Source organism: Meriones unguiculatus, chromosome 1 (genome assembly GCF_030254825.1).
Source record: "Meriones unguiculatus strain TT.TT164.6M chromosome 1, Bangor_MerUng_6.1, whole genome shotgun sequence".
Classification (NCBI taxonomy): domain Eukaryota; kingdom Metazoa; phylum Chordata; class Mammalia; order Rodentia; family Muridae; genus Meriones; species Meriones unguiculatus.
This window is the reverse complement of record NC_083349.1, coordinates 23,347,319-23,361,505: the sequence shown is the minus strand read 5'-3', so window position 1 is coordinate 23,361,505 and position 14,187 is coordinate 23,347,319. Positions and strand designations below refer to the sequence as shown.

General features: G+C 50.0%; 1 protein-coding gene across 2 annotated transcripts in view; it reads left to right on the top strand.

Moving 5' to 3' along the window:
- Syt12 (synaptotagmin 12) overlaps nt 1-14,187 on the top strand; it is a 30,465-nt gene that overhangs the window by 938 nt on the left and 15,340 nt on the right. Inside the window, exons 2-3 of one of the 2 annotated variants that reach the window (XM_060384020.1) lie at nt 3,367-3,480; nt 8,446-8,502. In XM_060384020.1, coding sequence (XP_060240003.1) covers nt 8,469-8,502 — 34 coding nt within the window. In that variant the 5' untranslated portion in view covers nt 3,367-3,480; nt 8,446-8,468. The remainder of the gene's footprint in view (nt 1-3,366; nt 3,481-8,445; nt 8,503-14,187) is intronic. The other variant, XM_060384014.1, reaches the window with a different exon arrangement.

Below are 14,187 nucleotides of genomic sequence, written 5' to 3'. Positions count from 1 at the left end.
CTCTGAAGAGCTGCCGCAGAAGTCCCTCTCACTAGAAATGGAGAGGGAAAATAGGAGGCTCTGCCAAGGAAGGAGACCCACCTAGGTCTCCACACAGCCCTCCCAGTAAGGACAGGACAATAACAATGACAATCCTGTCCCCCCACCCCACCTCACCTCCTACCCTCACTCTTTAACCCCCTCTCCCATCCTCACTGTGAAATCTGAAATCTTTCTCAAGCAGCCCAGAAGGGGGTGGGGGAGGCTCCCAGCCTTGGGTCCAAACCCGGCTTCAACCTACTAAAGTGAGTGCTATGGACTCTGGGCAAGTCACTTTTCGCACTTAGCAAAGCTGGGGCCTCAGCTGCTGGGCCGCCCCTCCCCCCATTTCCGGGGCCGCAGGGAGATTTCCTGAGCTAACACAAGGCAAGTCCCTGGTACAAGGCTGGCACACAGTAGGTGCCCAGTGTTAGCTGCCGCCCACCCCCAGCCAGCCTGTACTGTGGTTTCTGCGGGTGTCTGGGGGGCGGCACCGGGATGTGGTTATCTCAGAAAGTGTTGTGGGGGAAGGATACACTTGCAAAGGTTTTCAAACCTAAAGGTCCCTGAAGAAACTCACAGACTAGCAGGCGAAGGCTCCCCCGACAGCCCCTCCACATCCTTCTCCTTACCTGCTGGTGCCAAGGTAGAGATGAAGGGAGCCACCACCCTGCCTGGCATGTTGTGAGGACACTGAGCAAGGTGATGGGGCAGGGAGCGGGGGATGGGGGCAAAGTGTAGAGAAGGGACTCAGCTCAGGGTCACTGGTTCTACACACAGTGTTCCTGGAAAGCCCTTTCTCTGAAGAGCTGGGGAGCCAGCCTCTGCCTATGGTCAGATTCCAGCTCAGTAGGATGTTGATGCTTCCTGCCCATCCCCAAGACCTGCAAGGCCTGGTCAGGAGTTAGCACAGTGGCCCAGAGCCTCGGCTCAGAGCCATTCTTCACCGACTCGAAGGCCAGAGTTGCTATGCTGGGGTGTGTGTGGGCCCCATCTTCCCCATGTACGAAATGGGGAAGCAGTAATTTATTCAGTCACCAGGTCTGGTGGGCACCAATTATGCAGCAGGCTTGGAGTTAAGCCCTGTGGAGGCAGTGCTGCGGAGGCAGCAGGGAGGTACTATGAAGCAGAATGGTGAAGTCGGGCTGTTCTCAATGAACACTGCTCAGGCAGTGTAGACCGTGGAGCTGACTGTACATTGGGGTAGGGAGGGGTCCTCAAGGAGCAAGATGCACTAAGACTGTTCTTAGCTGAGCTGAGGGCCTTGGAGCAACCCCAGCTGGCCCCTGCTTCTATGAGAAGTGCCAGCTCTGGCCACTGGCTTCCCTGGCCTTCAAACGCCTTGTCAGCACACTGGCCCTAGCTAAAGCTGCAACCTCCTCCGGGCTGCCAATGGGAACCCGCTGGTGTTGCCTGGGGCGAGATGGAGCCAAGGGTTTCCGGAGTCATGACTAAAGCTATCAAGAAGGGCACTTGCTGCAGAGGCCGACGTTCTCAGCTCCCTGTGCAGTGGCTGGGCAACACTGGGCCCATTTTCTACCTTCTCCGAGCCTATCCTCCACCAGATGGGGATTATAACAAGATTTGTCCCAGGTGTCTTTGTGGGAAGTGGGTAGGAAGTTCTGGGTAGGGTTTTGTGGCTGCTAGAGCAGGAACACTAGATAAGAGCCCTCACTGCTGGCTTTGGGCAAGTCCTTTAACCTCTTGGAGCTCATCCCAAGACCAGCTTATGAATAGGGGTATTTCCAGTAGGCTCTAAACGTTAATGGTGAGATGGGAGGGACCAGGTCTCAGCCCAGGAGCATGAGACTATATCGTCATTGTTAGAACACCTGCCATCACTAGGGGCAGGGAGAGTGCCCTGCAGACCTTCTGTACTTTACCACTAGTCAAGAGAAGCAGGAAGTCTCCCCCATCTTTCCCTCCCTTTCTCTCTTTCAGTACTGGGGATAGAGCCTAGGACCTCATACATTCTAGACAAGCACTTTATCACTGACCTAAACACCTAGCACCCCCCTTTTTTTTCTGAATTTCATTTTTAAGTGAAATTTTTTCATTTAAATTTTTTAAATGTTTGTTTTGTTAAAACAAACAAACATAATTTGAAGCTGGGCAGTGGTGATGCATGACTCTAATCCCAGCAGAGATAGGCAGACCTTTGAGTTCAAGGCCAGCCTGGTCTACAAAGCAAGTTCCAGGACAACAGGGCTACATAAACATTAAAAAGGAAAAACAAAACAAAACAAAAAAACAAAAATACCATATTTTGGGGCCAGGGGCATAGCTCAGTAGGTAGAATGTTTGTCAAGTAAAAAATAAGACTTGAGTTCAATCTCCAGCAGCCATATACGCCAGCACTGGGGAGGCAGAGACAAGCCCTTCCCTTCCCTAGACTAATCCTCAAGTGAGAGACCCTGTCTCAAAAAACAAAGTAGAGTCGGGTGTGGTGATACACCTTTAACCCCAGCACTTGGGAGGCAGAGGCAGGTGGATCTCTGTGAGTTCCAGGAGTTCAGGACTACACAGAGAAACCCTGTCTCAAAAAACAAAACAAAACAAAAAAGTAGACAGCTCCCAAGGAAACCTGAGGTTGACTTCTGAGTTCTTCATAGCTACACATACATATACCCATCCATACACAGTCATATAGACATTCATAAAATAGAATTCAGGGCCTGGAGAGATGGCTCAGAGATCAAGAGTACTGGCTGCTTTTCCAGAGCATCTGAGGCCCTCTTCTGGCCTCTGTGAGTACAGGCACACACATGGTACACAGCCATACACACAGGCAAAACAACCTCCCCCCACACACACACACACAAACACAAAATGCATAAAAATTTAAACAAAAAACACACTGGCAGGTTGAGAGTGATGCTCCCATGATTGTTCTGCACACAGAAACCGGGGGTCTGTTTCCATGCTTTGGCCAGGCCTATAAGCACAGCAGCTGCTATTCGCCAAGTTCTCTCATTCTAAGCCTCTCATCCCACCCTCCTGACACTCTCACAGGGTAGGCATGACCTTGAACTTCTCACCTTCCTGCCTCCACCTTTCCATTGCTAGGACTATGGGTGTATACTACCACATGCAGTTTTATCCAGTGCTGGAGAGTCAAACCCAAGTCTTCTTGGATGCTAGGCAAGCACTCTTCCAACAGCTCTACTTTCCAAGCCCAGTGCTAAGCCCCTTTTATAGATAGTGCTACTGAGGCTCAGAGAGAGAAACTAAGAAAATTGTTTAAAGCCGTGAGTCAATGAAGGGGCTAATCTGAAATTCAAACCTAGGGATGGCTTGATCCCCTGAAGGCTCTTGGACTTCTTCCTATTTCCTCTTCCCTCTTCATAGGCAGATGTGCTCTGGCTTCAGGCTCTTGGTAGCAGTGCTGGGAGTTCTATCCGGGGATGTACTGAGCAGTCCTTCATACCTTCCCAGATATCACAGTTCCTGTGGAGAAATAAGGCAAGTACATGTTTAGGATTGTGGCGTCTGAGCTGGAGCAGCCGTGGTTGACCCTAACCCCCACATACACATGTATATCAGAAGCCAGGGGCTTAATGCCCTCTGAGGCTCTGCTGGCACCATGCATGCTGTAGCATGCCTTGCTTAGTCTTTGCTTTTTGTTGCCAGCCTCTGCCAGATGTGCAGCAGAGAACCCTGCAGGCCTTAGCAGAATCGCAGCAAGGCTGAGGCAGGCTGGAATGTGTGTTCTCACACTGTGTTTAGTGAACCCAAAACCACTTCTGCTGTGGGCTGGGACAGCCCCAGACTTCTGCAGCAAGCATTTGAGACCTATAGTTCTCAGGCAGCTTCTTGGAAACCCTGTGCTTATCCTCCATAAGACAGGGTGCTTTAGGAGCTCAGAGCAAGACAGCCTGGAGTGAACGCTGCTTACCTAGGTGGTGCATTAACTCCACAGCACTCTGGTCTGCAGAGCAGACATGTCTCTAATGCCTTGCTAAGAGAGTTAAATGGGGTCAAATATGCATAGATGCTTAGAATTGTGCTTGGTGCGTAAATGTACCCAGAGAGGTTGGCTGTTACCATTATCTCAAGCCCAGGGCTCACTCAAGCCAAGATGGGTGAAGCCTTTTTGTCTTAGCCCTGCCTCCCATCACCATGACAACTCTTTATCTCATCAATGTGGGAGCAACATCAGGAGAACCAGGAGCCGGCTGCATACCCTCATCTGCCCTGCATCACAAGGCCATGTACCCTAGGACCTATGTGTGCACGACCAGCTTCTTGACTCCAGTGCCGGAGGGAACATCCTCCCCCAAAATGCCTACAGTCTCAGTTTCACTCTCTCACTGACCCCTGACCCCACAGAAAGCCTGCAGAATGCTTGGAAGGGTTGGTGAGGCAAAGCCCAATGTGCTTGAATCATGTGGGCATATTTTTGTGTGTGTATGGATTATATTTAAAAGTGAACAAGCTGGACATATGGGCTTGAGTTACATGGGATCGGCTGAGCCTAGCAGTTCCAGGCCAGCCAGGGCAACATGGTCAGACCCTGTCTCAAAATTAATGAGTGCTGGGGATGTCGTTCAGAGGTGGAGTGCTGGCCTCGGATGCTGAAGTCCTCTGTTCAGTCCCTAACCTCAGGTAAAACTGAGTGGAGTGGCACATAACTGTAACCTCAGGCCTCGGAGGGGAAGGCTGGAGGGCTGGAACCTCCACTTCAATGTTCAAGGTCATTATCAACTACCTATGGGCTTTGAAGACAGCCTGGCACATGAGACTGTCTCAACAAAAAGTTAGTTAATCAATTTTTAATTTTTAGTGGGTAGAGGGAGAGGGAGGCAGAGGGCCAGGAATTCCAGGTAATCCTGGGCTGTTTGGGGAGCTGGAGGCCACCCTTATCTACAGAGTAACTCTGCCTCTCAGAATCCAAACAAACCTGGAGACTGGTGAGATGGCTCCCGGTGGAGGGGCCTGCTGCCAAGCCTGATGACCTAAATCCAGGCCCTGGAGCCTACGCTAGGGGAAGTAAAAGACTGACTCCAGCCAGTTGCCGTCTGACCTCCACACATGCCCCCCCCAGACATAATAAATAAATAAAGTAATGAAAAAATTTTGCTATTATTTGGCCTTTTTTTAATGTTTTGAGGTTTTATTCTTTTATGTGTATGCGTGTTTTGCCTGCACGTGTGTGTGTGCCACATTCATGCCTGGGGCTCTTTGAGGTCAGAAGAGGGCACTGGATCCCCCTGGGACTGGAGATCCAGACAGCTGTAAGCTGCCTAGTAGGTGAGAATAAAAGGCAGAGCAGCAAGTGCTCTTCACCACTGTGCCCGCTGAGCCTCTCCAGCCCCATCCAGCTTTCTTTACAGACATGGGTCCTAATTAGGATTTCTACTGCTCTAATGAAGCACCACGACCAAAGCAGCTTGGGGTTGATTTGGCTCACACTTTATGAATCTCAGTCCACAAGGGAAGCCAAGGCAGGAAGCAGGGCAGGAACCTGGAAGTAGGAGCTGATGCAGGGGCCATGGAGGGGTCCTGCTTGCTGGCTTGCTCCACATGGCTTGCTCAGCCTGCTTTCTTATAGAACCCAGGACCACCAGCCCAGAGATGGTACTGCTCACAGTGGTCCTCCCCCATTGATCACTGATTAAGAAAAGGCTCCACAGACATCCTGGAACTCACTTTGTAGAACAGGCTGGCCTGGAACTCCCCCTGCCAGTGCCTCCTGAGTGCTGGGATTAAAGGCGTGCCTCACCACTCCAGATGGATCTTATGGAGGCATTTTTTTTAATCAAGATTCCCTTCTCAGATGACTGTAGCTTGTGTCATGTTGATATAAAACTAACTAACATTTCATGGAAGCTCCAGCCATGCCTAATCAGAATTTCTTCTGCAAAGGGAAGGCTGATGCCCTGGGCCAAGCAAGCCCTCGACAGTTCAGACCTTACCCTCTCTTCCCTTGCCTGAGGCTTGGAGGCTTTGGGGGGGAGGACAGCACTCATAAAGGAACCCAGCAGTGGGGTGAGGTAATATTAGCCTTCTTTGCCCTTGGTGAAACAAGTACAGCTCATTCTAGTCTCCCATTCCAGAAACTCCTCTCCCCACCCTCTCAGAACACATCCCCAAGCCAGATTAATTTATTAGCAACAACAACAATAAGACAATAAACAGTCACCTGAGTCCAGCAATGGTGGATGTGAGCTCTGAGGGGCTTCACCCAGAATAACTTAGACCTCAGTGGTTCATGGAGCCCAGGAGATGAGCGTGAGCAGGGGAGAAAGCATCCCACTTGGGGAAGGATTGAGAATAGATTACTGAGGGAATTCAACCCTTTTAATTTTTTTTTTTTTCCAAGTGGCTTGTCCTAATGAGCAGGTTCTGTTCCCATCTGCTGCTTTAGGATGGCCAAGAGGCGGGGCTGGCAAATTAAAAGCACCTGCTAATGCTGGCTCCAGGTAAATAACCGGATCGTATTTAACATAAATATGCCCCATGTATATTAGGGTCTTATGCTAAAAGTAAATCTGAAGTTGCAGTGCCCATGGGTATCCTGTGCTTTATCTAGCAACCCTAAATGAGTTTTAGAATGCTTAGGAAGAGACTTTAGGCCGGGCAGTGGTGGTGCTCGCCTTTCATTCCAGCACTCGGGAGGCAGAGGGAAGCAGATGTCTTTGAGTTGAAGGCCAGCCTGGTTTACAGAATGAGTTTCAGAATAGTCAGGGCTACACAGAGAAACCCTGTCTTGGAGGGGAGGAGAGAGAGAGAGACAAACAAAAAGAAGAGACAGAGAGAGAGAGACTGAGAAACTGTAGGAGGCTGGGAGATGGCCCAGGAGGCAAAATGTGTGCTATGCCAGCACACACTGAGTACAGATCTCTAGCACTGGAAGAAAAAGTGTGTTTGTGATTGACAGGGCGAGGGTGGTGGAAAACAGGGGATTGGGGCCCCGAAAACAGGAACAAGTCAGGAGGCTCTTGGGGCTCTATCCTGACATCAACCTTTGGTTTTCAAATGTGCTCACAGGGTTTAGTGTACTTGCACGCACATTCAAAAACAGGTTTTGGTATCCAGACATAATGGAGCACATATTTAAGCCCAGCACTTGAGAGGTAAAGAAGGCAGGTCAGCAGTTCAAAGCCAGCCTCGGCTATATAGCAAGTTCAAGGCCAGCCTGAACTACAGGAGCTCCTGTTTCAGCCCCTTTCTCCAAAAGCTTAAAACACCATTTTATGCGTTCCATTATGTGGCACAGACTGTCCTCAACATGATAATTTTCCTACCTCAGCCTCCTGAGTGCTGGGATTACAAGTGTGTACAACCATGCCTGCCTTGATTCGCTGGTTTTGAAAATAACAGAAACAAGAGTACCTTTGCAGCAGGCATGGCAGTGCATGCTTGTAATCTCCACACTCGGACAGCTGAGGGAAGATTGAGGGACAGCTGAGGGAAGATTGAGCGTTTTATGCCAGCCTGGGATACTTTGTCTAAGAACTAGGAGAGGGGGCCAGGTGGTGGCACACCCCTTTTAGCCCAGCACTCAGGGAGGCAGAGGCAGAGGCAGGTGGATCTCTGTGATTTTGAGGCCAGCCTGGTCTACAATGTGAGTCCAGACAGATGGGCTCTTGCTACACAAAGAAACTATCTCGAAAAGCAGAACAAACAAACAAACAAACAAGTAGGAGTGGGGGGATGGAGGAAGAGGAGGAGAAGGAGAGAGAGAGGTGAAAAGCAGGGGAAGGAGGGGCCAGACTTGGTGATGGGCGCCTTTAATCCCAGCACTGGGGAGGCAGAGGCAGGTGGAGCTCTGTGACTGTTAGGCTAGCCTGATTTACATAATGAGTCCAGGACAGCCAGGGCTACAGAGAGAAACCCTTTCTCAAAAGAAAGGAGGGTGGGCGGGTGCTGTGGAGTAGGGGGAGGTGGCAGTTGGAGACTGAGAAACAGCTCATGGGTTAAGACTTGGATTCAGTTTCCAGCACCCACATGTAGCTCTAATACCAGAAGCTCTGATGCCCTCTTCTGGCCTCTTTGGATACTGCATGTACATGTTCCACAAACATATGCAGGCAGAACACCCAGGCACATACATTGTAAAACTTTTTTTTGAGAGAGAGAGAGCGTGTGTGTGTGTGTGTGTGTGTGTGTGTGTGTGTGTGTGTGTGTGTCACTGGGTATCCCTGGCTGGCCTGGAACTCTCTTTATAGACCAAGTTGGCCTTGAACACGCAGAGATCCTACTGTCTGCTTCTCTAGAGTGCAGGGGTTAAAGTTTGTGCCACCACATCTGGCTCTATAATAAATAAGACTAAAGAAGAAGGGGGGGTAGTACACTAGAGTAGCAACCATTCTGGACACGCCCCCCCCCCCCCAGCAGCTGAGTGTGAACTAAAGGAACAGGCCGCTGAGTTAGGAATGTGATGCTCTGGACCCTGCTCACTGCTGACTCTGCTTTCTGTTCCAGTCCTTGTCACCGCAGGGGACATCATGGCTGTGGATGTGACAGAATACCATCTGAGCGGTGAGTCTCCCGGACAAGGAGCCCAGCCGCAGGCAGCTGCAGCAGCCTGGGATGGGAGGTGTCAGCTGGACATGAGTAACAGGTCGCTCAGCCATGGGGACATAGGTCATCCTGGAACCCATTTGGGGGTCTCCTCATCTTTTCACTGCAATGGATTCTTTCTTTGTCTTTGGTTTGGTTTGTGTGTTTTTGTTTGCTTCTTAGACATGATCTCGTGTAGGCCATGTTGGCTTCAAAAAATATTTGTCTGCATTGTATGTGTGTGCACGTATGCATGTGTGGGCATATGTAGGGGGTATAGCCATCACATGTGTAGATGTGCATGTGGTGGCCAAGGTTGATGTCAGGAGTCATCCTTCCTTGCTCTTCCGCCTTATCCATTGAGGCAGTTTTAGTGAAACTCAGACCTGGCTGATTTGGAAAATCTCAATAGCCAGCGTGCTCTGGGGAACCTTGGTCTCTACTTTCCAGGGCTGGAGTTACAGGCACTTGCAGTGTGCTCCAGGCCAGCCTTTATATGGGTTCTGAGGATCCAAACGCTTATCCTCACACTTGCATAGCAAGTGATTTGACCGCTGAGCCATCTCTCCAGCCCCATAGCCTTGAACTCTCTATGTAGCTAAGGATGGACTTGAGCTCATGATTCACCAGCTTCTACTTTCTAAGAGCAGAGATTACAGACATGTGTTGCCATGCCTAGCAACCTTTCTGTTAAAACAAAACAAAACAACTTTCCTCTGTTTGACATGAGTGATTTCCCAGGAGACTCTTGACCCATTATTCCCCAGGATGAGCCTGTGGCGTGGAATCCACTCACCTGGGGCCCCTCCTGGGGTCTGCCAATGTTAGACAATGCTACAGTCACCCAGCTCAGGGATGGTGAGGGTCTAGGAATCACTCTTTCCCTTCTCCGATGCTTCCATGAAGCCCTGAGAGATGGCCTGGGAACGCCAGCATACTCCCATAGCCCCTGATAATATGTGGTGGATGGTGTCATGACTGAGACATAGCTGCCGTCTTTTCTCCAGATGTCTCCCTCCCTGTTCACAATGACAGAATCGAGCCTTAGTGAGGGAAGTGACAGTAATGGGTCAGGAAATGATCTCAGATCCCCTAACCCCTAGTCTAATGTTCCCTATCACAGTAGCTCTTACTGTAGTGCAGGCTAAAGTGACCCAGGGCTGGGCTTCAGGATGTGGAGGGGACCACCTTTCTTGGTCCCCAGACAGCTTCCCTTTTCATCTGCAGCCCCACTGGTCTTCACAGTGTCACACAGCCCTGCGAGCTCCCAGCCATTGTTCATGTGAGTCCTTGGATCTGACCATCTCTCTGCTCTGTGTGGCTAAGCCCTTGTGTCTCAGGTGGAAATCTAAAGAGAGTGCAGATGACCGTAGTAGATTCTCCGCCTCTCAGCTTCCTCATCTGAAAATCAGAGACTCCATCACGATTCTCAGGACTCAGGGAGGCCCGGTGTGTGGGAAGAGCGTAAGCAACACCTTGTAGGAAGTGATCTGTATACAGGTATAGAGCTGTTCTTTGGCCAGGTATGAAGGCACGTGCCTTTAAATCTCTTTACTCCAGAGGCAGAAGCAGATGGATCTCTGTGAGTTCAAGGCTAGCCTTGACTATATTGTGAGTTCCAGGACAGCCAGGTCTATAGAGAGATTCTGTCTCCAAAAATAAAATAAAAGCTGCTGTCAAAGTTCCTCTCCTCCCTCATCATCTCATTGTTAACCTTAGTTTAGACCTCGCTTCCACCAAAGTTCCATAAACCCAATCAACAATCGTGTATCCATCGTCATCCAACATCACCCACTTGGGGTTTTTCCTTCTCTACCCCAGCGCTGCTTCCAAGTTCTGCCAAGCACTGAGGATTTAGTCCTCAGCACCTACACCCTGACATGCGGGGTGCCTTCCTCTGCTGTGCCCCTTGCTCCTGCCTGGCCTGCTGTGACCTAGCTGGCCAGGTACTTTCCTAACTCACCCCAGTGTGTAGACTCCCAAGGACATTCCAGAACCTTGTCATGCCTGCCCTGGGACCCTCCGTAGACATGCTGCCTGTGGTTTCAGTCGGCTCCCAAATTCCATTCTATCACTGGAAAGGTCTATGACAAGTAGGGGACACATCCTTTTATAGTCCCTTCAACCCTCTATACAACTAAAGATGACTAGAACGCCTGGTCCTCCTGCCTCCACTTCCCAAGTGTTCAGACTCCATGCATGTGCAACCAAAACTAGCCTGGTCTCCAGAGCCCTTGTCTGTCCACTGTGTGATTTTCACATTGAAATCATAGGGTTGTATCATGTTGGGAGTGATTTTCTTTTTCTCTTAATGCTGACAATAGGGATAATGTCATTCCCCTATGACCTCTAGTGGCCAAAGTTGCCATTCCCAAAGGCCAATGATATTCCTGCTTATGGCAGAGCAGTCAGCTCCCACCAGCTCCCTCGGGGGGACCTTCACAATGTTCTCAGATCTCCTCTGTTATAAATAAGCCTGGGTGACTCACGCTAGGCATGACATGAGTTGGGACTTTTTTCAAATAATACATCCTCTGGGCTGGGACCCCTGCGTGAGGTCCCTCCACTCTCCCCATGAGGAAACCAGCCTGGCATGGGGATATACCTTGCAGCAAGGTACCTGAATCCAGATGCTGCCCTGTCCCAGCTGTGTTTGGTCAGCCTTGGTTTTCCTACCCGGGCCAGCAGACAGTGCTCATTGCTAGAGGAATGCCCGGCTCCAAGTTCTTTGGATGTTGGACTTTGGGGGGTGGGGACAAGGAGCCCCTCTGCTCCATAGTACCTTGTTCCCTCTCTCCCACTGGACTCAAGTCCTTTGCCACCACCTCCTTTCTTCTGGCCACGACTTCTAGCCCCTGCTCTACAGCCTGCCGTACTTTTTATTTTATTTTATTTTATTTTATTTTATTTTATTTTATCTGTATGAGTGTTTTGCCTACATGTATGTCTATACTACTTGTGTGCATGATGCACAAAGAGGCCAGAAGAGGCCAATCAGATCCCTTGGAACTAGAGTTACAGACAGTTGTGAGCCACCACGTGAGTGCTGAGACTCAAGCGAGGGTCCTCCAGAAGAGCAGCCAGTGCTCTTAACTGCTGAGCCACCTTTCCAGCCTCCTGCCATCTTTTTGCTCCTCTCCTCTCAGCCTTCTGGTACTCCCAGTACAATTTCCAGCATCCTGTCTGATGCATCCATCTGCCTGCCTGGTCCTACTCTGATCTCTGAGCTACTTAAGGTCGGGACCTAAAACTGGGGCTCACTGACGCAGTCCTGGCTCCCCTGTCCCAAGGCACTGCCTGTGTAGCGCTCGTTTTAAACTGTTTTATCGAGGTTCCTTAAAGCCTTTCCCTTCCAATCCCCAACCCTAGGTAGGGGCAAGAGAAGGTTAGTGGAGAGGAGGGGTGCAGACCCCTTTACTTCTCCCAGCCGCTTAGGGTCGACGGGTCTTTGGGGGATATCCCAATCTCTGTCCACAGCAAATGCGCAGCAAGCAGTCTCCTCCAAGCCACTGCGTCCTGAAGCATTTCTCTCCATCTGTCTGCTCCAAACCGCCACACGGACCATCCCTGGTCTCGTCAAACCCGCGCTACATGCTGACACCACGTGCCACAGTCTCTTTCTGGGCTCTCATATTGATAGCCTCAGTGCTAGGCCACGCCCCTCTCCCCTCTGCAGGTGGCCGGCCTTTACCAGCCCTCAGAGGCCACGCCTCCCACACCACTGTTACCAGCTGAGGACAAACTAAAGCCCAAACTAAAATCCCACACTTGGGATTAAAACAAAAACATATTTACATGACATAGCTGAGTTTACACAGAAACCAGAACTTCCGTTGCAGGCATGTGTGTGCGCCCGAGGTGGTTGTTTCTCACTTCTTTATTTTAATGTACTCATTAGATCTCAGTTTCCATTCGAGAGCCCCTCACTTCTCCTGCCAATTTCCACCTTGCTGCTGTGAGAGAGCTAAGCCAGGTCGAGACCAGGGGTAGCAGTGGTTATTACTCTGGCCCTGTCTGGAGTCCTGCTGCCAGAGCGGGAGCCCCGCCTTATGGACTTGGACAAGTTCCTGAGCTTTCCCAAGTCTCAGTTTCCCCATCTGAGTTGAGTGCAGCAGCATAGTGCTGGAAATGGTTTAGAGAGTCCTATAAGCCACAGGTACCTCAGCATCTCCGTGGCTTCCTTAGGACATCAGGGCCAGGTTCCCTAGCAGCATGAGGCCAGATCTTTTAGCACATGTGGTCCTGTTGTGGCCCACACACCGTACCAGGTGAAGACTCACGGGAAACGGTTAAGAGAGCAAATTACTATGTGTGGGAACAGAGAGCTCCCAATGTGGTCAGCTCATCCCCAGGCAGCAGAGGAAAAGAGCCTCTGAACTCTCCTCAGGCCCAGCCCAGCCGGTAGCCACACCTCTCAAGTGTAGCTTCTGTGTTGATCTGAGGTTAGGGATTTACTGAGAGATAAAATCCACTTCCATAAGCTGGGGATTGTGCCTCAAACCTGTAGTAGCAACACTCAGGAGGCTGAAGCAGGGGGATCACAAGTCTGAGGTCAGCCTGGGTTACACAGTGAGACCCTGTCTCAAAACAAGACAGAACAGCTACTAGACAATTGACGGAGCATGGCGGGAAAGGCCTGTAATCCTAGGGTTAGGGAGACAGAGACAGGATGGTCAGGAATCAAGCTCAAGAATGTAACAGGCTCCATACCAAGCTGTGTGGGATGCCTGAGACCTTGTATCAGAAAACAAAAGGCGTCTGCTAAGAAATCTACCTCTTTAAAATGTACATTGCTGTGGCTTTTAGTATAATGAGCAGCCGATGGATTTTTGAGAATATTTTCATCTTCCCAAAAAGAAACTCAACTGCCCTCATTTACCAACTCAAACTCTTTTTTATTATTATTTGTATGTGTGTATGTGATGTGTGTGTGTGTAGGCCAGCATTTGATTTTCGCTGTCTTCCTGCATCACTAACTCTGCATCACATTTTTTGAGACAGAGTCTCTCCTCAGCCTTGCCAGTTGGCTAGACTGTCTGACCAGGAATCTCCGAGACCCACCTGTCTCTGCTCCTGTAGGGCTAGGGTTACAAGCACAAGCCACCACAGCCGGCTTTTATGTGGGTGCTGGGGATCTGAACTCAGGTCTTTGTGTTTGTAGAACAGGCACTTTACTGTTTGTGCTGTCTCGCCAGCCTCTTCAACAGTTCTTAGACAGTTATCCCTCCTTATCTTCAGAGTGTTCATTTCTGGACCCCAACTAAATGCCAAAATCCACAGATGATCAAGTTAATGATGTGGTGTTTGCACAATACCTATACACACCCTGCTGTGTGCTTTAAACCATCTCTAGGTTTAATACTTAATGCGATGTCAATCCCTTGTAAATATTTGTCACCCTGTTCTATTAAGGGAATAGAGACCAAGGAAAAATAAGTTTGTTTGAAATGAAGACAGGCACAGCCTGACTGCACAGTACACAATCCAGGATGGGTTGAGGCCACAGGGGCAGAGCTCACAGGCACAGAGCCTGAGCATAAATAGAATTGTGCACCCTGTGGTCTCTGTGACCAGCATCTTGCAGCCACCAGGAAGTTCTCTCAATGTCCATCTTCTTTCTTTTGTTTTGGTATTGGCCTGGTTATTTCCAAGTGATGCTCCATG